Source organism: Rhinolophus ferrumequinum, chromosome 14 (assembly GCF_004115265.2).
Source record: "Rhinolophus ferrumequinum isolate MPI-CBG mRhiFer1 chromosome 14, mRhiFer1_v1.p, whole genome shotgun sequence".
Taxonomy (NCBI): Eukaryota; Metazoa; Chordata; class Mammalia; order Chiroptera; family Rhinolophidae; genus Rhinolophus; species Rhinolophus ferrumequinum.
In genome coordinates, this window is record NC_046297.1 from 1,737,826 (window position 1) to 1,763,991 (window position 26,166).

General features: G+C 39.7%; 1 protein-coding gene across 1 annotated transcript in view; it reads left to right on the plus strand.

The window, feature by feature from the left end:
• CNGB3 (cyclic nucleotide gated channel subunit beta 3) overlaps positions 1-26,166 on the plus strand; it is a 113,861-nt gene that overhangs the window by 19,512 nt on the left and 68,183 nt on the right. Inside the window, exon 3 of the mRNA XM_033126621.1 lies at positions 1,768-1,894. Coding sequence (XP_032982512.1) covers positions 1,768-1,894 — 127 coding nt within the window. The remainder of the gene's footprint in view (positions 1-1,767; positions 1,895-26,166) is intronic.

Genomic DNA, 26,166 nt, shown 5'->3' on the forward strand with positions numbered 1-26,166 from the left:
GGTCCAGATTCCTTTCAGTAGCTCAAATTAACACTAGAAAATAAATGTACATACAACATGCAGTCTCAAGGGCTGCAATCCATGAATGCACTGGAAATCCATGGCCAGAGGTGACAAACTCTGTTTTAAGGTATCTTACATTAATTGCTCCAGTATCTGTGGATGCAGGGAAAAGATTTGGCTGTTGCTTTCTAGGCAGCAATACATGGAATAATGCCACGATCTGGAAAATGGTTTTTGGTGTGTTTTTTTTGGTTGGATAAAGAGAAACGGGAAAATATGGCTTAACCCAAACACATAGGGACATAGGTCCTATTGTCTTATTTCTAGCAAGACCTTCTTGGTACAGAATGACAAATTCAAAGTGTTGTTTTTCATTCTGAAATCTGTTCAGTACAGGTAAACTCACTAGCAAACCACCTGTGCTTGTACAAAAGGAACCTATCCTGCAATTTCCAGTAGGATTTCATGCAAATGGCAGCATTTCACCTGGAATATAGTCCTTAGACAGGCGTCAAGGATCTGAGGGCAGATTCCAAAGATCTGACAGCTCCTTTGCATCCCAGGAAAATGTGGATATTTAGGGAGCTTTTCTGTAAACACCACAGAAGCATTCTTATTACTGTATGTCTATCTTCTATCCAAAATTACTGTAATTTCAAAATAAAGGTAGCTAGGAGATGCATAATGAAGAAAACTGCCTTGGAAAATCTGGGAGTTTAGCTTTCTTATTCATTAACTTTTAAAAACTGTAACTAGGGACTCAATTTTATGATTCCCTTTAATTCCAAAATTGGCTCCTGAAAAGTTGAGTACACTTAAAGGATTTTAGATGGATCGTAGAGTTTTTCATGTTATGGGACTTGTACGCTGGAAACTTTCGTATACAAAATGAATGCTGCCTGATCTATCATTTTTGCAAATCCAGATTTTCAATACTGAGTTGGCTTAACTATTTAAGACTATAATGTATTACAGTAAAATAAGAGTTATGATTGGGCCTTCATTTCAATTTTCTAAGCACAGAATATCCAATTAAAAATAAATTAGAAACTGTGGGTAATGAATAACCATTACATTGTGTTCATTGTATTTCTTTGCTTCTTCTATATTTTCTTTTTATACTAAGTAATTTACTTTCATTAAAATCTTCTCTATAATCCAAATATTTACCAGTGAATTGATTATTCTCTGGGTAAAGTACAATTTAAATTATATTAATTGGAAATTACATTTGTAGACTTAAAGGGAAATTTTAATTCTTTAACTGAAAATGATGCCAGTACATAGGTATTAGTTTGTGTTGCTTCTTCAGAAAAAATGTCATAGCTAAAAATGATCAAAGTAGAGATTTGATTGCATTAAAAAATAGAATCCAAAATTCTAAAATAATGTCGATGACATCATTTCTGCCTATTTGATTTTTCTGAATTTTATGATGCATCTATTTCAGCCATAAATTATCACTACTTTAACAGAACCGAAAGTGTCTTTTGAATTATGATTCCTCAGCTCTGTTAATTTCAAAAAGAAATACACTATATGAACTTTTTGTTACATAACACACCGACTTTAAGTATATTTTTCATCAGCCTGAAGATGTCTGCAGGTTAACTCCTCCTGCTAAGATCCCCCTTTGTTTAGCAGGAATCCTGGGGGAGGGGTACCCAAAAAGCCTATTCTGGGAAAACCAGCAACATCTCTGTAGCTTACGTTGTCGAATACAGCTGTGTCCAGAGTAGCATATATGTTGTTTCCTTTCCATAGGTAAATTATCCAAGAAGAATTCCCTCAGAGATCTGACCACAAACCCTGATCCTCAGAGTCCAGCAGAGCTAATCAGAACAAAGCCAGAGCAGAAGGAAAGGGAGACTGAGAAAGAGGACCTAATCAGGTGAGAATTCGATAAAGCGCTCCGTACGTGTTAGAGACTGCACTGAAAAATTCCCTCATTCCCCCATTTAGCTGAGCTAAGGGCAGGGGAGCTACAGTGGTCACCTAACATGAGGGAACTGGCCAGGACTGAAAGCGCTCTGTCCAGCTCACTGTCCCTGACCAGCCACTCCTGGCTGCTAACTAGGATCTAGGCAGCCATTTGACTGAGGGTCACATCTCACCAAGAGAAACAGCCTGCTTGTTTACTAGGTATGAATTCTGAGAAGAAGGAATTGAAGAGGATGTGTGATTCTTGTCCAAATTCACAAAGAAATAGCTATTTCAATTCTGTAAATATTTTATTGTTCCAGGAGGTGGATTATTATTTCCTTTTATCTGCTAAAGAAAATGTGGCATGATAACCAAGTATAATTAGAGAAAAGCGTAATCTCTATGCCACGAAATGAATACAGTTTTGTAAATACTTCCCACAAACTTATTGGAAATATTACAAAAGAGATGGCGATTTCAGTGTGAAGCAGTGAATCCACAATAAAACGCAACCAGGAGCTGTTCACATTGCCACTTCTTGGCGTGTTATTATGTGCCTGCTGTTGCAATTGGAATGGCTTAACTATAGTTAATATAATTGCAATGGGTTTATGAAACAGTGGAAGTGCACTCTTCATATTTAACAAGCAACAAGAGTTGTCATTTAAAAAGAAGTTAAAAGTACCTCCTCCCTCGCCCCCACCCCACTTCGCTCTCCACACTTCCTCCACTGTGTTAAAATGTGTGCTGCCAATAGGCGTTAGTTACCAGGCGAGTCAAGGACCTGTGTCCTGCAGATTGAACAACGGGCGTCAGAAAGAGTGTATTTTCAGTAAGCACAGATTTGGCTGTATGTGAAAATAAACACAAACTCTACCACACACACAAAAAGATGCTGTTTAACAAAATTTAAACTTGGCAGAGAGAAGATGAAGAATCTTACGACTGGGGTAAGTAATTATTTCTATTATTTTTATCACTGTTGGTGTTTACAAATGGTTTGCAGTCCGACTGGTAGGTCGTTATTGTCTTCACTCCACAGATAAGCAGCCAAGGCACGAAGAGGTCAGTCGTGTGCCTGTAGTAACAGGGCCCCGCAGCCAGTACCTGACTGTAAAGGATCCAAATTCCAGAGCGCGCTTCTTCCTCCTTCCCACCAGTATACACAGTTCACCTTGAATCAGTAGCTAAACTTCTAAGCCAATCTCTCTTCTTAGCATTTATTGTAGTATATTTAATTTTTTGTAATAACCACTGTTGATAGGTAAATTTTCAAAGGCCTAAAAAAGTAACATTCTTAGATATGCGGTCTTCTTAACCCATATCTATCCCCAGGATAGTACTTTCACGCTACTGAAAGGTGCAAATGGAAGCCTTTCAATTACCCAGAAAGTGGGTCGATCAGCGTATCTCAAAACACAGAACTCCCTGCCGTGGCCTGGAAGGCCCACCCCGCCTGCTCTGTGTCCCACCTGTTTTTACTTGTCCTCTCCCAACACACAATTTCTCTCCTACCTCCCCATCTTCCTGCTCCAGTCACACAGTCCTATTTCAGTCTGCTGTACTTGTGGATTGATTATTCTCTGGAATAATTGATTATTCTTTTCTGCAACGTAGACAGCAAAGTGGTTTGAGAATTATTGACAATCTGAGTAGATCCAAGGCAATCTAAAGCTCTCACTTTCTTATTAGATGGCTGATCATACTTTTCCTCAGGATTGAGTAAAAACCAGCTACACTGAAGGAGCAACTTAAAAGGGTCACTGGGAGTTCCAGTGTCACTTGTGACTAATACGCCATTGGAATCCTCATGTTCCAGTACTATGTAGAAGTTACCAAAGCCGTCCTGTTGATTTCATGGTCATCAGTGGTATCACATCTAGAATCCTAGAGGGCAGACTTTCATTAATACATCATTAGAAAACACCAATGGTAAAATAACTTCCTGTAAAAGTATTATTTCATAATGCTCTCAGCGAGTTAAGATCATTCTGGTATTTGCAATTATTAAAAATCAACACCTTCAACCTTGGGCAAGGTCGGATTTTTAAATGCTCTTTTTTCCAGAAAAACATCCAGGATCTGATTGATTGCTGGCAGTAAATATAGATGCTATGTGAGTGACTGATTCTCACCTCAGTTTTTTAAATTTTGAAAAAGTTAGATTATTCATCAATAAAATTTTAAAGTAGGTTTCTCATTCTAAATGCATTTACCTTGTCCTCTAGCCTAAGCCTTGGGCTGAATAAGGATTATGTGACCAGGCTGATCAATAAATATTGGGGAGAATGTGTGTTGTGGGTTTTACTCTCTCTGTGTGTGAAGTACAGTGTAATATTATTGATTACACCTTTAGTTTCTATCATACTCAGAGATAGGGAGAGGTGGATACCAGAAAACCAACAAGATGGATGGATGGATGGATGGATGATTGATTGATTGATTGATTGATTAGATAGATAGAGTGAGTGAGTGAGTGAGTGAGTGAGTGAGTGAGTGAGTTTCATTATAAAGGACTGGCTCACGTGATTAGGGAGGCTGAGAAGTCCCAACATCTCCAGTCAGGGAGCTGGAAACCCAGGAGAGCCAATGGTGTAGTCCAGGCTGAGTGTGAAGGCCTGGGAACTGGGAGAACTGATGGCTTAGTTCCAGTTCTAAAGCTCGCAGGTTTGAGAACCAAGAAGTGCCAGTATTTCAGTTCAAGTCAGAAGGCAGGAAGAGACCACGTCCCAGCTCAGGCAGACAGATGGAGTCACCTACTACTCATGAGAGGGACAGCCGTTCTGTTCTGTTCAGGCCTTCAGCTGATTAGATGAGGCCGCCCACCTCAGAGAGGGCAGTGTGCTTTAGTCAATGCCCATCTCATCCAGAAGCACCCTCACAGATAAGCCCAGAATAATGGTTCCTTTACCCGGACATCCTGAAGCCCAGTCAAGCTGACATATAAAATTAACCGTCACACCATCTCCATTACTCACATAAGAGAATTGAAACTCTGCAGTCCCTGACTTTTCAGATACTAAAATACAGTCTCTTCTTACCATTTCACATTGTTCTCCCATGTCGCCTGCAGTGGACTGAATGTTTGTGTTCTCTCAAAATTCATATGTTGAAGCCCTAACCCACAGTGTGAGGGTATTAGAAGGTGATGATTCCATGTGGGTGGCCCCTTCATGAATGGGTGCTCTTATGAAAGGGGCCAGAGAGCTCCCTTGCCCTCTTTCCACTCTGAGGATACAATAAGAATCCTGCACCCCAGGAGAGGGATCTCCCCAGAACCCAGCCATGCTGGCACGTTGATCTTGGACTTCAGCCTCCAGAACTGTGAGAAACAAGTTTCTGTTATTTATATACCACCCGTCCATAGTGCTGCACTATAGAAGCCTGAACTGACTAAGCTATCATATCGCCCTGAAGTCTTTCACTTAGAACCTCTGTGCTCTTCGGCATACATCACCAGGATCTTCGTCTTCATCCTGCCACAGGACAGAAAGTCTGATGTTAACTGTTCACAAAGGTCAGTGTCCTGTTTGTAAGGTATTCGTTCCCTTGTGCCCTTGTCTCAAACACTGTTTTGTCAGGATAAAAGAGTGTGGGTATGTGTTTAAGCCAAATACACTTATTATGTCTACTTAGCTATTATATTTATAAAAGCAAAAAGAAAAAAGTGAGTAAAGTTTACATTATTATTGTAAAGATGTGAATTTCATAAAACAGAAATCACATCTGTGATTTTTTTTCATCCAGCCCTCAATAAGATTCTAAATGGAGCCTAAGACTAATTTCCCAGCCACAGTAATAATACTTATCTCAAATACATGTCAGTTCAGGAGGAGATTTTTTTCAGGATACCCAAGTATTACAGTCTGCATTTCTGACTGGAATCCATTTGCATTAAACTAGCTTTCTTTCTTTATTCTTTCTTTTGATATCCTTTCACATTTTAAAATTGTCTATCCAGAAGAAAGAAATTCTTGGCAAATCTTCCCCCCAAAAAGCAATAAATTTGTTGTCTTGTCAGATGAATCATTTCGTTTCTGAAAAACATGGAGTTTCACCCCTGGGAAGTCCCATTGATGCCATTTGTCTATTACCAAGAAAAACAGCCTGTTTCTGGCATTTCATCTCAGCACATTCTTATTTTTTAATATATAAAAATGTATATTTTGATGGACACTAATGAATAGCAAGCAAAAGAAGATGAGTTTTTCCTGGAAACGTCAAATAGCTATGTCTGGAAGAGGAGACAGAGGTGAGTGGCTGATGGGTTAAGTGGTTAAATGATGAAAACGCAAGTGAGTGAGACATTCAGTGTCCGTGACGGGGGCACCCCACAAGACTTGTACAGAAGAGTGCTGGCTCTTCATCGCCACTGCTACCTGTAATGCTGAAAGGGAAGGTTATTTCCATGAATAGTCTTTGTGCTTCATCATAGCAATCAGTCTCTATCTGGGAGGTTTTAAAATAGGCAATCATTTCACAGCAGGAACCATGAGAGCAGAATAGAATTCAGACTCTTATCAGCACTCATAAACACTGACGTTTATTGTCTTGTAGCTAGAAAAAGCAAGAATCACTCAGTAAAGATGCTTAAAAATCCATATGTGACTTTATAGTTGAAATGGAAAAGGAATGTCCACTATCAAGTTTACAAATATGAAATACAATTTATACTACAATAACTTATAAGCTTGTAAAAAAGGGAAAATAAGCTACGTGTTTGCCTCGCTTGTGGAATGCATAATGAAAATGATAAACTATTACTTTTAGCCCCAAATTAAAATTCCCCTCTATGGTAAGCAATGCTTTTGTAATTAGGCATTGCAAACACTTTTAACAACAGATTGGTGATTTATTTTTAATAATAATTGCTAAGTTCTATTTCTAGCAATATGGCAGAATAAATGTTTACAGAAAATTTATTGGGGAGAATATAATTAAAAATACTACATAAAATATAAAACCTACATTTGAATGCATGTCTGAGCTTGTGAAAACTAAATTCTATTGTTAGAAAGTTTTAAGAACTAGTGTTTTCTCTAAGGATTTATTCCAAACTAGATCTAATTTTAAATGTGTCATCAATAAGACAAAACTGGGATTAAACTGGATACAAGGACAGGTTAGAGCCTCGTCCATAATACTGGATTTCCAAAGGGTAAACCCACTGGAAGGCAAATTGTCCCTCAGAGAGAAACAGTGGGAATAATACTTGCCTTTGTCCTGGCTTGAGTGGAAAATAAAAAAGAAATTTGAAATGTGGTGGGGGGTGGGGTTTGAAAGAATAGCAGAGAGAGGAGGAGAGGGGAGGAAATTGAAATGGGGGAGGGGAGGAGACAAAAGGGAAAACAAGGGAAAGGAAGGAAAGGGAAGAAAGGGAATTCTTAACCATGAGCCAATATTTAAATAGATCTGGAATCAGAATTCCTATGACATTTGTATCCTGGAAGAAAAATGAGGCTTTAAAATTATGTATGTAAAATGATTAAATTGGAGAGCCCAGACATCTTCCAAAACCAACACCAGTGGAGGAAAAAGAATTTTAAAATCAGGTCTCAAAGTATTCCTGTAGATAAAATTCCAATAAACATGAATTCACAGTCAAAAATTACTAAACAGATGAAGAAATAAATTGTGAACAAGACAACAGAAACAACAAACTACAGAATCCGACCTTAATATGTGCCAATGATGAAATTATCAAAAACAGAATATAAAATAAGTATATTTAAGGAAACAAGGGAGAAGTTTGAAAACAAGACAAAGCAACAAGAAATTGTCAAAATTGGCAAGGCATTTTTGCAAATGAACTAAGCAGAATGTCAAGAAATGAAAAATATAATCTCTAAAATTACAAAGCTAGACAGCAGATTAGACAGAGTTAAAAAGTGAGTAAAATAGATAATAGACCAAATAAGTCACCTAGAATTCCACCATAGGAAAAAAAAAGATGGAAAATAGAGAGATTATGAAGCATGGAAGGAAGTGTGAGAAGGTACTAAGGCATATAACCAGAATCCCAGAGGAGATAACAAATGGAATGGTGGAAAATCAGTGTTCAAAGAGGTAGCACAGTTGTATGAAAGACAGTAATTCTCAGATTCAGTAACGAAATGAATGCAAATCAGCATAAATAAAACGACTTGATCTGAAATACATTGTAGTGAAGCTTAAAAGTACCAGAGAGAATACACAGGGAACTGAAAATAGGAGAAGTAAACTATTTTCTGACTTCTCAACAGTAACCAGGGAAACCAGTAGAATGACATTATCATGATTCTGAAAGTCACAGTCAACCTAGAATTCTATACCTGGCAAAATTATTATTCAAAAATGAAGGTAAAATACAGACATTTTCAGTCAAGCAAAAATGACATGAGCTTAGAAAAATTTTAATGAATACTTGAAGGGAGGAGAAAACTGGTCTGAGAAGGGGAGACTCAAATTGGATTAATCAAGATTCAGTCAGGAAAAAAGAATTTATTATAAACATTTCAAGGAGATTGTAAATACAAGAAATTCAGTTGTTTAAAAATTGTCATAATGGGTAGGAGACTAAAGTTCAAGGGTGGAGATTACAACCCAGAAATTAGGAAAATGCAAAAAGTGGCTGCCATAACATAGCTGTCCCTTAACTCCAAAGCTGGAGACTAGCAGTAAACTGTGGAGTCTAAAGAAGGTTCAAGAAGTTGCTGCTGGCTCCAGGAAGTACGTTCTGTCTTCTGCCAGATGACAAATGAGTTGTGCCTTCCCATCAGCTTCCATCTACAGTTGTCTCTCATCGGTGTACTCTAAATTAGGACCCTCCTGGCAAGGGATTCTTAAAAATAAGGTTCCCAGGCTTCCAGCCACTGCAGTAACACGGGAGAGTGCAAAAAGGAACAAAAACACTACTGACTGCAAACAGACAGTCCAGCACAGAGAACCAAGAAATGAGCAGAGAAAAAGGCAAGCATATGGATAAATAGAAATAAACATTGACACCATAAAACAGTTACAATAATGACTAAATTGAGAGTAGAAAATGAGATAGAACTAAATTGTTCCCTCTACAGTAGGGTGGTAGGCATACAAAAGAATTAAAGGTTCGATTAATTTTAGAACTTCTTAATTAAACATGCATGTTAAAATAGCTTTGAAAAATACTAAATTAATTAAAACAGAGTATTTAACCTCCATATCCTAAACTTACATGGTTTTAATACTTAAGATGATAGATGAGAGAGAGTGCAATTCTATCAATTACACAATGAAATCGATAATTTCATGCTCCTACAGGTGATTTTTAAATACTTCTTTTTGTTTATTAATGGACCAAGCTTTATAAAAGTCATTAAAGATATAGTATATTTGAACAACACAATTACATTAAATCTAGACATTTAGAGAATGCTTCTATCAAGTTAACTGAAGAATACACAGTTATTCCAGGCTTACATAGAATTTATGCAAAAATTGACCATATACTATGTAAAGTACACTGTAAGATCTCCTCGGGAGCTCTTTAAAAATACAAACGTGTGCATTCCCGCCACAGTGATGGTGATTTCCCCGGTGTGGAGTGGGTAGCAAGCATGTCGTAGACATCCCCAGGTGATCCTAATGCACAGTCAGGCTGAAGAATCATTTCACTGGAATATAAAGTGAGTCTCAATACATTTTTAACCTTCTCTATCGTATTGAATGTATTTTCTAACCACTATGCAATAGCGTTAGAGGTTAATTTTCTAAAAAACTAAAAGTTTGGGGGAAAACCACATAGCAAAATTTAAAACACACTTTTAAGTGACCCTTGGGTCAAAAAATAAATCATGAGTGAAATTAGAAAGCACTTAGAAAGGAACACCAATGAAAATATTGCACATTGAGCTTGTAGAATAATAAAAATAGTCAGATACTTGTTTTGCTTTTCTTTTTAGGCTTTTCCCCCTCCTTTTCCTTTAACTAGAAAAGTTGATTATAAAGTTCACTTTGAAGAACAAACAAGCAAAACTGGCCAGAAAACTCCTGACAAATAAGAGTAATGGAGGTGGTGTTATTCCTAGCAGATATTAAAATTTATTTAAAACCTGTATAGTAAAAAAAGTATGGTATTGGCACAGGGATAGATAACCCAACAAGATAGAACAGAGAATACAGAAATAGATCTAATTGCATATAAAACTGTAGTGTATGATAGGTTGGCATCTAAAATCAGTACAAAAGAAGGTAGATTGAAGTAAGTAGTGTTAGGATAACTGGATAGTCATGTGGAAAAGAAAAACTAAAATTGAATCTGTCCTTATGCTGCACATGAGGGTAAATTCCTAATGACTCAGAGATTTAAACGTAAAATAGTGAAACTAAGTACTAGGAAAAAATATGTGCAAATTCCTTTGTTACCTGGAAATATACATTAAGTCCTAAGATTCAGAATTCAGAAGCAATAAAAAAGAGCTTGATACAGTTTACCATTAGGTTGGTGCAAAAGTAATTGTGGTTTAAAAGTTTAAAAATAATAGCAAAAACCGCAGTTACTTTTGCAGCAACCTAATATACATACAAAAAAAAAAAAGACTTTGCTTTACAAAAAAAATCATAAAGAAAAAGAAAAAAATCAGGAAAATAAGCGGGAAAATTCTCATTGCAAATTTCTTTGGGGATTTATCATTTTATTTTGGGATTGATAACAGGCATTTAATTTTTTTTTTTTTTTTTTGCTTTAAGGTACTTTATTGTTAATGATTCATTCCACTTGCTATCTTTGTAATGTGTTACTATCACTGTCTAATTTTCCTTTTCAAAATTTAATACCAGAAGCACAGGGTACTTAATAGCGTACAGTAAACCAACATATCATGTAATCCCAGGGGAAAACAATAATCCTGATACTCAATATGGGGCAATCTGAAGGTCCATCTTTACCTCAAAAAAAAAAAGTAATTATTAGTAGTAAATATAAGTATATGCCGTATGTAACATAATATTCCGGTATTATGTATATATCACTCATATACATGTGTATTTGGTGGCAAACCACCTGCTAGAGCCTCCAGCTGTGCCTCCTACACTTAACGGCCATCAGCCATGCTGCCAGAAATCAGGTGGGTGTGCCAGGGTGGAGCGGCTGCTGGGAGGAGGCACAGCCAGAGTGCTCCCTGGTGGGCGGTTAGACGTGAGTCAGCAGGCCAGTGTGGTCGTAGCCCAGAGAGGAACAAACCTACGAGACGTTTGTGGTCCTGGTTGAAAGCGCGTCGCTGTTTGTCTTGGCGAGACAACAGGTCAGTTGCCTGTTGCCATAGAAAACCAGAACAGTCAGAACTTGCGTCTACTTTCTTTTTGCATAGAAAGAAGGAAATTAACAACTTTTGCATTGTTTTACGGCACCTAAACTATGGCTTTCAAACATGGGTCTTCTTGTGTGCCTAGCAAAGTCGGGGGACCATACGGTGACTGATGGATTGACTGAAAACTGGCACAAACTCAGATTTCTCTGAGGCAGGCAGGTAATAAATACCATGAATAAAGCACATAGGCTGTGGAAACAACAGGCGAGCCAGGGCAGAAGGTTCGCTGAGGTGAACGTGAGTGCACCTGGAGGCTCTCCTCACCAGAATGAGCCAATCTGTGAGCTCCCATTTGGAACTGGGGTCCGGTGATGCCAATGTCACCTGACTTTTTTCAAGAAAACGCCCAAATCTAAAAGTCCATATTTTAAATCCTAAATTGAAAACCTTTTAAACTACAGGCCAGGGAAAACACAGCTGTAGATCACCAGTTTACCCTTACTGCCTTGAAAGAATAGTTAAAACAAGTTCACTGTTACAAAATTAGAGATGTGGTCTACAGGAAAAACTTTCAGTAATACTCCTCCCTACTTAAAGCACATATAAAGGACAGAATCAAAACTGTAGGAATAGTCTGTGCTTTTCATCAATAACTTTGTTGCTTTTCCTTTAAGTGCTATTTTTGTTATGTTTAGGGTTGGGGTTTATAGTGTATGGGTTTATCATAGCATTTTTTTATTTGTTGCCAGTCTCTTTAATGCACTCATTGTAGGCCGGATATGCATCAATAGCAAGGGCCTAAAAAAGAGGTTTTATTCACTCTATGTGAAAGTTAATTGACTGATGGAGGTGGGAAGATCTGATTAAAATAGGTAACAGGGAAGCTCCCCATTGTGAGAGGATAAATGGATTGGCTCCTTGTGTTTCTTAAAATCTTTCTTCCCTTGGGTAGAGGAGAGCGATTGGTCCCCCCCAGGACTGCTATCAGTAAGAAAAAGAACAGGATGAGATGCAGGAGGACAGATGGGGAGAGGGGCTACCTGGTAACAGACAAGCTGAATCATTTGGGAAAGAAGATTTCCACCTAGTGAGAGACAGACGTTGATTTGCAGCATGTAGATTTTCAAGGAGCAGCAAACAGGCTCCGTGGTGAAGCTGAAGACAGCAGTGTGACGAGCAGCCTGTAGGGCCTTGGCAGGGAATAGGGGTTTCTCAGACACCCAGCCTTTGAGCAGGAAGGGATGGGGTGTCTCAGCAAGTCAGCCAGCAAAGGTGTGGGGACTTTACTTGTCGGCTACAGTGAGGCAGCTGCCACGGGGATTCACAGCTGTCTCTAGATGTTTAGCACAGGGCCTGGCGCTTACTGTATGCAGTCGAATGTAATTGCTTTGTGAATAAAACACTGTGTTTTGTTCCACTCCAAGTCAGTTCCTAGACGGGGAATCGCAAAGTAAAACATAATTTTTTTTTTAAGTTTCTAATAGAAATTTTGAGTATAGTGTTAAGCTTAAATATAGTTCTTGTTTTAAATATAAGAATCTTTTTCAAATATTGCTGTTTTCATTAGGCACAAAATGTCTTGACAGTTCTTCCTTTATGTGGAAGGTAATGTTTTCACTTCTTATTACCCTCTTCCAGCATCCCATAGTATCTAGACAGTCTGTTCCATAAACCTGAAAGCTCCCATGTCTAGTAATTCTACTTCAATAAATGTTCACCCCAATTCTGCTGAGACGAGAACTTGTCTAGCAACTAGTTTATGTGCCAACAGCCAGATAGGAAAATGGCTTCTGCCTGGACTGCTGACTCGTTTCCACCTGGGCATACCGGTGTGTGAGGCTCAGTCCTGCACTGGGATGACCCTCCACTGGGGTGACCGTCCACTGGGGTGACCCTCCTCTGGGGTGACCCTCCACTGGGGTGACCGTCCACTGGGGTGACCCTCCACTGGGGTGACCCTCCACTGGGATGACCCTCCACTGGGATGACCTTCCACGGGGATGACCCTCCACTGGGATGACCTTCCACGGGGATGACCCTCCTCTGGGGCGACCCTCCACTGGGATGACCCTCCATGGGGATGACCTTCCACGGGGATGACCTTCCACGGGGATGACCTTCACTCACCTACTCACCAGCGTCACTCCAGCAGCCCTGCCCTTTCTCCCCGGCAGCGTCGACCTTGTTCTCTCTCTGTTGGCTCATTTCTATAAGCATATCAATATTTTGAATATTTCTCGCATTTAAACAACAAAATGCCTCCCTGAGCTCCATGTTCTCCTCTTTCTCCGTGGTCCATGTTATCCTGTCTCTCTGCTCGCCTTACCACGTATCTCCTCTAAGCAGTTACCTAATTCACTTTTCTTACATTTCACTTCTTCCTTTCTTCCCGGGTCCTCCTGAGCCTGTTTCAGCGGGATTTTATATCTTCATTCCTCCAGCTTTTATCTACTTTTACGAATGTTTTCGTTGGCTTTGACCACTTCTGCCACGTTCACCAATGCCCTGTGCTCTGCAGTGCAGTGACCAGTCTTCGGTTCTGCTTTGCCACCTGTCAGCAGCAATCACAGGTGTACTCTCACTCCTTGAAACACTGTCTGCATTTGACTCCCCAGATGCCATTCTGCAAATGACACCCCAGCTCACTGGCCACTCCTTGCTGTTCGTGATAGCTCCTCCTCATCTCCCCAAATGTGACGGCCCCAAGCACGGTCCTCAGACCCCTTCTCTGCTCTGCCTCTGTTCTCTTAGCCATGATTTTATCTGATTCTGTGGCTTTAAGCAACGCTGACACCCTGATGACCCCCACACTTGGATCTCCAGGCTGGGGCTACCCCTAGAACCCCCGTTTCTAATACCAGCTGCCTACATATGTCCGCTTCAGTGTCTAGTCGACATGTCAGAATGCACATGTCCAAACCCGTCTCTTCATTTCCCTGACTTCTTCCCAATCTGCCTGCTCCAGTGTTCCCCATCTCAGTATAAGGCACCTTCATGCTTTCATTTGCTCAAGCCCCAAATCCCCCTGTTCTGTCAGACACTACAGCTAACCCAACAGTAAACCCCGCTGACCACTCCTTTGGGATATATTCACAGTTTTACCCCATCTCAATACCTCCACTGCCGCTCCCCTAGTTTGTCCTCTCTCACGTCACTATGTGGTCTGTGTTCAGCAGAGCAGCCCGGGTGAGCACGTTGAAATGCAAGTGAGCCATCCCTTTCTCCTCCAGTCTCTCCACTGGCTTCCCATCTCGTGCTGAGTGAAAGCCAAAGTCCTCACGATGGCCCACGATGGCCGCCGGTCCTCCATTACGTGCCCCCTTCCCTCCCACTGCCCCTCTGACCTAAGTCCCGCACTCACCCTCACACTGTGAGCCGGCCACACTGGGCAGCCTGCCCTCAGAGAAACCCTCACGGCTCCCCAAGTCTGCTCAGATATCACCTATGGAGGGGCCATCCCTGACCACGGATAGCAAGCAGCGGTTCCTTTCCATCCCCAGCTCCCTCGCCCTGGTGTGTTTTCCTCTGGAGCATTCATCATTGCCAGGCTTAGTCTGTATTTTTGAAATGTCCATATTCTGTCTCTCCCTACTAGACACTTGAGGGTAGGACTTCATCGTTTGCATCTAAATTTATAAATAAATACTGAATGAATGAGTAGAGTCTCCAAATTATATAATTTTAGAGAGAAGATAGTGTTTCCCCATAAATTTGTGACTCCATTCTTAAAATTCTTAAGTTAAACGTGCTGTCAGTTTCTCTTAAGTCAGTAAGTCTGTACATCTCCTTCCATGAATATATTTGATTGAGCTACGTGTCTAACTTTACACTTTTATCACAAAATACCACCAACTGTTTCCAATGGTTCACAGCAACTTCACAATTTAATAGGCTTTCAAGCTCTTTGGGGTCAAGGACAAAATTGGACCCTTACACTTTAGCTGATTCCACAAGTATAAGGAGTACAAGTTAGGCATTCGATTTCCTCTCTACAACCGTTGGTTTCAACTGCAGTCATTCTAATGACTCCTGTGATAACCAGATTTGGAGAAACCACTGTAATCAGGAGGTGATTGCACTAGCTGTTCACCCCCAGAATCTGGGACGTGATTTGAGACTCAGATGGAAGGAAAACGATGGTTTAAGTCTGGCCTTGAGTGGGCATCGGGCCACGGAACAAAAGCACCCAACGTTGGGGGCACAGGGGCCTTCTCTTCAGGGCACCGCTAATTGGAGAAAGGTTCTGCTTCCACCCGGGCCTGGGGCGCAGCACTGGCCACGTGGCCGGGCTCTCAGGGCTGCTGCACTTTTACCCACTTGGAGCTCAGTGCAGTGTTTTTCTCGCACTAATGAGCAATACATTTATTCACATGCTTTTAAAATTAGAATCAGGGCTTTTTTAAAGTAATGAATGCTTTGCTTAAACCGTACCAACCGTGTTTTGAAAGGAACTGGAAATGTAACATATGGTTCACGTAGACTTAAATAGGCCTGTTCAGACATTAATTCGAGGGGAAGAGGGGCTGTTTGCCTGGTCGGCCCCCGTAGGCACAGCAATCTTTACTCAATCCAATCGTCAGTCTAGTCTCCTTAGATCAGACACTTGGTTTTAATACGGCCTGAAAAAGTACTTCATTCCCTACTTTATAAAGACAATTTTAAAAACATTCACTGAGAAGTATAAAGTACAATATGAAAGGAACTTCCTATTCTGATTACTGAGAGGTAATTTATACAGGCAACTGTAATTGGGTCACCAGACTTAGCTCTCTTTTAGTGTAGGGCCTGGATGAAGAAAGTTACAAAGCTGACAGTCTTCTTGGCAGTGACTTGGGGAAGCTCCAGCCCAGTATAACAGCAGCAGTGCCAGCTTGGTCTGCGTTTCTGCAGGTCGCCCCCTGGTTCTGCATCACCCACTGCTCCTAATCTGTGTCCTCGCTTTCTGCATCCATTCTGTGCACTAGGCCAAATACAGCTGCCCAGCTCACTGCCCACCTAAGGACAGGCCCCTGGCACCAGGTGTGAACCTGTGGCTCATCCCAGCAGCTCTTGGGCTGTCACTCCTGAGTCCTCCGGTAGTCCCATCGGGTGTGTCCCTGAGGTCCCGTCTTTCCTCAGTTTTTGGATTCGACTGTTTTGGTTTTTTTCCTGCAGCGCCTCTCTGCTTGCACCCAGGGAAGGAGGCTTTACATGATTCAATTGGGCCCACCGGGATAATGTCCCCATTTTAAAGTCTGTAACCTGCAAAGTTCTTTTTTCCATTAACATAACATAACACCACAACGTAACATAACATATAGCATAACATAATACGACATCACAAGATAACATGTAACATAACAGCACAACATAACATAACATACCAAGGGTCCAGGGATGAGAATGTGGACATTGTTGGAGGGACTTTTATTCACACCCGAGGCTTATTCATTCTGGAGAACTTAAATGCTTACTGACCCATCGAATAATTTTGGAGGTAAATACAGTAAAAGACTGAGCAAAACTTAAACAATGAAAATGAAAACTGCCTTAGACCTGCGATTTAATTAGCCAAGAAGAAAGCTGCTTACTCACTGACAGAAATACATATGAGAATTCTACTCAAAGTGAAATACTGGCGAAGGACTCCAGCAGATAATTAGAATTCCTCGGCAATTTGCTTCTTCCAAGATCCTTTTTGAGAAGAAGTGTGAGGAAGGCTTTATCACCTGTGGGTAGCTTGTAAATGCTCGGACACAGGCTAGTTGAAATTAATTCCAGATCTAATTTGTTACTCTCCTCTTTCCTTCAGTGTAGTTGCTAATACCACAGTTCTAGTTCCTGGGTTGCTAGTGACCCAGAATGAAAGAGACTGACTACCTCCCTGTCGTTTGCTCACACAGATGAGCCCTCAAATAAAATATATCCACGGTGTTTTGAAAGTCACTAGTTGTTTGGAACTCCTAATGTATTTTTTCCAATGTAACAATGTTAAAAATAAGTCAGGTGCCCAGATAGACCGAGGAAATTCAATTTAGATGATAATTTATTTAAGACTAGCACTCTCGGAGGAGCTGTAGACTAATCTGTGACACTGTTGTGCATCCCCCGTGGCACACATCCCTGCTACAGTGCCCCTGGCACAGAGCTCGCCGTCGCAGCCCCCAGTGACTACATCAGTGAGGCATCACTCGCTAGAGAGGAACCACCCACCCAGGCCCCAGGGCGGTCTCCAAAGCGTGCGTGCAAAATCCCGCAGCTATAAGGCTTTCAGGGTGAGGAGCGGCAGGGCAGCACTTCCCACCCGGGCTCCTGGAGTACGCCTGCTTTCCGCTGACTCCCATTTGTGTGTTCTTCTCAAGCTGCGCTTCCCATTGGTTCTGTCAGTGCTGTACAGCATCCCTGGTGAGCCACACAGGGAAGTACAGCCTGAGGGGTTTTTCCTCCTCTGCTGTCCTGTCACAAACACAGTTCTGTTAATAATTTGCAGGAAGTTCTGACTGCTGGAAAGAATACATATTCATTTAAAAGCATTTATTCTATCATGTATTTCACATATGTCCACTGTAGGAAATTTGAAAAACAGCACAAAATGAAAGTAAAAATCACTCATCATTCCAGCACTCAGATATAGCACCGTAGCTACTCATTCTTTGTTGAAAAATACGAAGGAACTAATGAATGAATGAATGAATGAACAGGATCACAATATAAAACCAAAAGATTGGTTGTACAGTCTCTCCAGCATGTACAGTGCTCTGCCCAGCACTGGCACCTACAGTGCAGGGAACGGCTGAACCAAAGTGTGGATTAAATTTTTAAAAAGGCACAGCAGCCCTCAGTCACAACAAAGCTTGAACTCTGCTCGGAACTGTGCAGAGCGCAGAGCAGTGTCAAGTTTCCACCATAAGCATGCGCTTACACTGCCCTCTAGCGCCTGTCCACTAGATGTCATGCAGCAGCCGACATTGTTGGAAAAACTTGCAAAGCTAAGAGGAGATCAAAGAAAAACAAAGACAAGAGGTAGAAGGAAACGATTACAAAAGAAATTAAATTGTATGCACTCAGTGAATTCCTATTATGGAAAAATAAATTATCTAAAGGCTCTCATTTTTTTCTCTTACCCACCCGACCCCATCTCTCTTTGCTAACACAGTACCATACAAACCTTTTTCATTCTGACTGCCTGTAAGTAGAAGGAAAATAACCCCTGCAGTCAAGCTATGACTAAAGAAGCATACGCTATTATATATATTTGGACATGTGTGGTGCGTAATTAACCTTGTTTGAAATAAGAATACGATTAATAGGTAAAGAATAATACAGTAAAGGAAAATGAAGATGACATCAAAAATAACAACATCAAAGATTATTCAAAGAACTGTGTTGTTAAGTGGTGAGCTCTTTGGAAGAAAAGGAGATGTATTTAGATCCTCACAGCAGACCAAAGAGCCAAATAGATTTCAGATGGATGAAATTTAAAACAAAATCAACTTTCAAAAAGTATGAGAAGATTGAATATCAAATATATGGAACACTTTCTAAGCTGGAAGAAATGACAAAGGAAAATGTGGATAATCCAACTATATCAAAATGAAAACTTTTCTATGTTAAAAAAAACGTGGGCAAGGACGCAATAAAAAGAAAATGTTTACACATATATAATATATGAAAAGCTCATACAAAAAGATAAGAAAAAGAATATGATTTCAAAACGGGCAATTCACAAGTGAAAAAAAAATGACTTACAAGTAAATATGAAAGCATTCACCTTGAGAGTAACCAAAAAACGCTAATTAAAATTACATGCCATTTTTTGGCCTACCAAATTAGCTGAAATGTTTTTTAAAGAATATCCAGTGCTGGATAAGGGAAGGTAAAATAGACATTCTGAAATGTTAATGGTGTACCTTAAAAAAATTAGCATGTATCAGAATTCTTAGAAATAGCCATATTCAAAAATATTCAGTGTCACCATTTTTGAGAATTCTGTAAAAAGTTCAGAAATAACAGAATTGAAACCCACGAGTCACTAAAGGAGCAATTAGTCAAAGTTTACTGTGCATACACCAAAAAGACAGTTTGCAAACAGGAAGCACTCAAACCAAAGCCTAGACTGGGGCACAGGGTGTGTTGTTGGGATGCGGCTCAGATAGTGAGAAGCAGCAGCAGTTTATTCTTCATAGTTACTGATCATAGTACCGGGATTTCTCCTTCAATGACACGGAATTGGGCAGTGGCCACTTCATGTCAACCTTGGAAACAGTTCAAGTTTGGCTTATAATTTCTAGAGGCAGAAGCAAGAAATAACCCAGGTCAAGTTAGTCTTGCAAACTAAGCTGAATTAAGCTTTGCTTATATGACTAAATTGGTGTTGTCTGCTCAGGGAATTTTCAAGATTGGTCTCCATTTCTTTTTGATTTCAACAGTTGTAAGGAAATATCCTTAACTGTGTACAAAGCTTTGTGGTCAAAGTTAATCTTGCAGCATTGTCTACAGTGACACAAACTGTATATAGATCGTCAATGTCCAATGAGAGACCACTGCACAGGAGCCGTGGGAAGAACTGCCCCACTGGTGGGCTCTGCCACACTGCCAGCATCTCAGAAGCACTGGTCCTCTCAGGCCTCAGACGGTAACGGGGTCTGAGGCGGCCTCTGGCCTCCAGCAGCTTCATCTGTTCACCGCAGAGTGTCTTAAAAGTAGTCGTTTTCTAGGTGTGTCATGATATTTTAAAAGATTAGGAAGTATTTTATAGTGTATACATTCAAATGTTTACAAGCAAATTCTAACAAAAACATGTTAGGTTATTAATAACAAAAAGGAGAATACAGAGTTGTACATATCAGCCAATCTCAAATATATGTTTTCAAACCTATATAAAGAACAAAGACTTGAAGAATATAGACTAAATGTTAATAATGGTTTTCTTTGTATTCACCTAAAACTCATCATTTTCTCTTCCTTCACTTATATGTATTTCCCAAGTCCTCAATAACAACTACTAATTTTTAATAATTAAAAAGTTATTTAAAGTCTTTTAACTGTAAAATCCATAACAAAAGAATAAAAAAATACTGCAGGGGAAGTGACCGTTTCCAAATGATTAGCTTCTGAATGATTAAAAATATGGTAAAACCTATCATGAGATGGCATGATAGTGACCACTGAGTAAGAGAGCTATGTTTCAGGTAATACACTACTGCACTGTCATCTTCCTGTTTCTCTAGTCTGTTAAATTCCCTCAAGAAATCCACAGAGGTCCTATCCTGAAAGACTGAATAATTATCTGTCTAGATACGAGGTGGAAAGGATTCTTGCTTAGGTGGAGTTGAATTAGTAGACGTCTGAGATGTCCTTCAAAGCTTGTCTTCTGCACCCAAATTCACAAAAAATATGGGTTATTAGTCTTAGAGTCCCATATGAATTTCAGGAAATACTTCAACACTGAAAGAAATGTAATCCCGTCAACTCTGTCCTATTATCAATGTTGACATATTTTGCAATTTTAGATTTAAAACTTTGAAATTCCAGTCCGTGCTCTTTCCTTCTGCTTGCCAAAGAGATTTTTCTAGAGCCGAGGAATGCCAGCATCTAAAAGAAGGGAGGGGTACACACTGTGTCTCGTGAATTTCAATTTGGATAATTGTAAGCTTGTAGCTGTTAATGTAGCAATGGTTCATTTTCATAGACTATCAAAGTACATTAAAAAAAAAAGAAATGAAGCATTTTTGCCAGGCTGAGGAGGCAGGGATTTCAGTGGAGCCAGGATGCAGTATTTGCAATATTGTTTACATCTTAAATTATATTGAACGTGATAATTATGCAGAAGCCAATAATCAAAATTTGGAAATATCCAAAATCATTCTTTCCCTTTGGTCTACCAATCCATCCACTTTAGGGCTGTTCTGGTTTTGATTTATACCATAACCGGAAGGCACTGGAGGTGGGGTGAGAAAAGAAGTTAGAATTTAGATCATTTAATCTTGTTGGTTGTAACTGAGAAACTTTTTCTAAATAGCATTTGACACAAAAGAAATAAATCCTGCACTAAGAAAACTACCCAGAATTTTAATATAGCTACCATTTAAATACAACTAGTTGAAAATATTTATTGATGGAAATTCTCTAGTGGTAAATTTCCTTATGGTCAGTTAAATGGTGCTGAGTATATAAGTATTTGAAAATGGCTGAGTATATAAGTATTTGAAAATTAATAATTTCCAAGGTGTTATACAAATGCTTAGACAAAGCTGAGTTAATCACTGGCAATTTTTTTTTTAAACTGGCACAAAGGGTTTCCAATGTTTATATTAGTTAAGTGAAAAAATCCTTTAAAAAACATTACTTCTCATGAGGATGTTGCTCTTATTCTGTTGAAATTAGTTTTCTAAATGCTTAGGCCTCCATTTTTGAAGTTGAAATAGAAATTTAAAGCAATTAAGTGTCTTTGTATTACTAAAACAAGAACTTGAATATGTTAAACAAAATTTTGTAGTGGTCTTGTTATTTTATTTGGCTTGATTGGGATTGAAAGAGGAGGAAGGGAAAGAGAGGAGAGGAGGGGACAAATAAGGGAGGAAGAAAAATGGGAAAGAGATAAATTATATTTTTGGTTCCAATCAGCACCCCTTTTGGAGTGCCTGAGAAGGAAGATTAAAGGATTCAACACTTGCTGAGGTTGGAAGATTGTGAGCACTGTACAAAAAAAATACTCTGACCACCCTATAATTTAGCAAAAGGATCTAATACATTGAAATTGAACATAGGGAAATTAAACTTCTTTCCAACCTATCTACAGTTTTCAAACAATGAAGGACTCGAAAGCTTTCAGCACTGTTTCCTTTTATTGATTATTGTGAATGTCAAGACATTCATTATTTATCCTGGGCCAGGATGCTATGCAACAAGAATCCGTAGAGACTGATGAATGGCTCGTTGGAAATGGTACTCGTATGCAACATTTTAACATTCAGTAGTTGTAGTTTTATTGTTTATTTATAAAATAAGAGGCAATTAATTTATAATTAAAGTATTACTTAATACCTCAATATAAGATAAGAAAGGTGATTTTTTAATTTTGTTATAATCTCCAGTATGACACTGAGTTGCAATAAATGGAATAGGAAAAGAGGCTGAAACTGAGAGGAACTTAAAACTTATGCTCTCAGTTGGAGAATAAATTGTGGGGGTATTCTACTACTTCATTAAACTTCAAAATGTAAGGTTGTGCCCAAGTGATCACCTCCCTGTCATTGATCACTCATTTTAAGAAAACTAGTATTACCTGGGAGAAACAAACCCAGCACCAAGGACAGTAAGTTACGTGCCCAAGTGGGTGAGGGGCCAATGTACAGGGGCGCATGGCAGACAGAGGAGTCAGAATGAGGAAGTTCAGGAAGGGGAAGAAGGAAGAAGGAAGGGAGATAAGGAAAGTATTTTCAGTGACAAGCTGTCTTCATTGCCCTAATTGTAAACTTGCTGTGTTCTGCGGGGATCCAGTGCGAAGTGGTTAGAATCCGTGATCACGCCCCACAGAGGGCCTTAACGTTGCCTTGTCATGTTTTTCAAACTTAGTTTTACCCTCTTCATTTCTCCCATATTGAAGATCTCAAGCTCGTAATACTCCTTCCAGCTGACACCCTCCCCCTCCTCCCCACCCCACACACTACACTAACCACTACCACCGCTCCATCGTTTACACCTCAGGCCAACATCTAAATCTACTTCCAGGAAAAAAAAAATGATCTTGGTCATTTATATCGTAACATAAATTATATAATGCCTCTCCAAAAATCAAATTATGCTTAAATCTAATTGTAGAATGGAAAGCTTTTCCCTAATTGAGAAATTTTGTATATCATCAAACATGGGGAAGTGCTAAGGAGGGAATGGAGCAAAGGAATGAAACAACGGGCCGTCATTTTCTCTCGTTGTATACAGTTGTCCTTGCCCCAATCAAAGCCACCCCCCAGTACAAGCTTGAAATACGCTTTCTGTTCCTCTCATTAAAGAGAGTTACTTATCCTCAACCCTGGGCTCATGTTCCTGCTCACACACAGGTAGACTCAGAGGGTCGTTTTGCCCTGATGAAGATGGTATTTATACTTAGTTTCCAAGGAACCCTAAATACCATCTAGAAGTATCTTCATTTACAAATGATTTGAATCTGTATATAAAAATGGGTAAATTTATTAATTTTCAGGAACATGATGTAGAATCTGGAAATTATGCATCACACAGTTTTATGTTGATTCCTGGCGAGACTCTGGAACGGATCGTTAAATGTGATTTGTGAGCACTTAGGAAATAAAATGGTGTCCTACGTAGCAAATGGGGTTTAGTAAAACAAAACAAAAAAGTCCAGTTAACCTCATTTTAGAAAAGAGTTTGACAATCTCTTAGTATATCTTTTCAAAGAAGTGGAGAAATGTGTTCAGTGAATTCATAATTAGCCGAAAAAGTGTCCCTATTAAATTTTAATAAATGAACCAGTGTAAAGCTGATCGCTAATGATATAAATACAGACTCTATACTTTATATTGTGTAGCTCAGCAGTTTTTTCAGTGACTAGGAGAAAGCCATAGATGACACAAGTCCCAAATCTAGAAAGGAAACAAAATAAGATAGGAAAGCTAATATGTTTGTGATAGGGTAAATAGAATAATAGAGTGGAATGATAGATTAAAACAAGCGATACTAATGGAACTTGATTTTCATCTTCAGACTTCCACGTACTGTTCTGGTGGACTTGGACACGTTTCTTAATTTGCTAAGACCTCAGTTTCCCCATCTAGAAAGGAGAATTACCACATTTGAGAAGCCTCACTCATGGGATCGCTATGAGAATCAAATGAGGCAAGAAGAATGGGGGGGAAAGCCCTTTTGAAATCATGAAGTACAATTCAAAAGTTGTTTGGAAATGTACTGGAGAGAAATGTAGAGTTCTAAATAAAAGCCTAAAATATTTGATCACTTGAATATAGACAAAGGGAGAGTCACATAGAAGAGCTGGGAGACAGTTGAGGAAAATGGCTTAATATGAGCAAACATTGGGACTTAACTAATTCAAAACGAAATAATAATAACGATCATAGCAGAATGCACAGTACCACTCTTATTTGTGTTATTTAAACACATTTGTAGTGTTCTCTTTGCTTCTTGGCATTACTCGTTAAGAGGCATTCTGACAAATGGAGCTCCTCCCGAGAAAGGCACCCACAGGGATGGCGAAGGGCGCTCAGTCTCGCCAAGACGAGGACATCCTCAGGGACTTGGGATCTGGGAAAATTAAGAGTCATGATGGGGAGGGATTGATGGTTGTCTCAGATAATATTGTCCACTGCATGGAAGAGGGGTTAGATTTGTCCTGTGTAGTTTCAGGAAACAAACTGAGGATCACTTATGAAATTTAACTTACCTTGGTCCACAATAAATACTGTCCCAGTTAGGAGAATGAAAAGACAAGCCACAGACTGGAAAAAAAATATTTGCAAAACACCTGTCATCTATGGATAAAGGACTCTGATCCAAAATATACAAAGAACTCTTAAAACTCAACAATAACAAAGCAAGAAACCCAATTATCAAAAAAAAAAAGGAAAAAAGTGGTCGAAAGAATCGAATAGACTCTTCACCAAAGAAGATACACAGATGGAAAGTAAGTGTATGCTTGACATCATTTGTCATCAGGGAAATGCAACTAAAACAACAGAGAAATCCCACTGCACCCTTATTGGGACGGTTGTAATTCAGAAAACAGACAACACCAAATGCTCGCGAGCATGTGGAACAACAGGAGCTCTCGTTCATTTCTGATGGGAATCAAAACAGTGCAGCCACTGTGCAAAACTGTTCAGCCAATTTCTTACAAAGCCAAACATCAGCTCTCCCTCCAATCCAGCAAGCACACTCCTAGGTATTTACCCAAAGTTGAAACCGCATGTCCACACAAAACCATAAACACAGATATTTATGGCAGCTTTATTCATAATTGCCAAAACTTGGAAGCAACCAAGATGTCTTTCAGTAGACAGATGGGTAAATAAACTGTGGTCCATCCACACAATGCAATATATAGTGACCAAAAAAATGAGCTATCGAGCAACAGAAAGGCATGAAGGAAACTTTACTGTATATTGCTACCTAAAAGAAGCCAGTCTAAAGAGGCCATACACTGTATGATTCCAACCATAAGACATCCTGGAAAAAGCAAAACTGTAGAGACAGTGAAAAGATCAGTGGTTGCCAATCCTGGGGAAGGGACGTCAGGAAGAGTAGTTAGAGCTCAGGGTATTTAGGACAATGAAGCTATTCTGTGTGATATTGTAATGGTAGACTCACATCGTTATGCATTTGTCAAAAACCACAGAACTGTATAACCAAGGAGTAAATCCTAATGTAAACTGCGGGCTTTAGTTAATACTCAGTATCGGTTCATCAGTTGTAACACATGGACCACACTAGTGCTGACGCACACAAACAGGCAATGGGGTGGGGATGGGGACACGAAAGAAGCTCTCTGCACTATCTGCTCAGTGTTTCTGTAAACCTAAACTGCACTAAAAAATAAAATCTTTTTGGATAATAACAAAGTCTACTAATTTGAAAGATCTTAACCAGTAATGAGAGCTGTCTATGGAACGGGCTGCTTGCAATGACAAGCAATTACTATAGGTGACAGAGTTCAGAGAGCGATGGAATGCCATCGCCCTGAGTGAGGAGAAAGGTTTCTTTCTTTGAGTGGAAGGCTATACTGCATGGCCCCTAAAAGCCCCATCACACCCTTATTCCATGAGAAATGGTCGCGGCACAGCACAGCTAATCAGATTACCGCCTCTGCTTCTCACGGTTTCCAAGGCCACCAGGTGTGCCTGTGCTCCCACCGCTGTCTGTCTGTCGCTCGCTCCTAATCCTGACAGTTCTGGGAAGGCAGGATGTGTGCGTCTGAGGCAGAACTGCTCCCCTTCCCGGCATGCCACCAACTGCTGCAGGG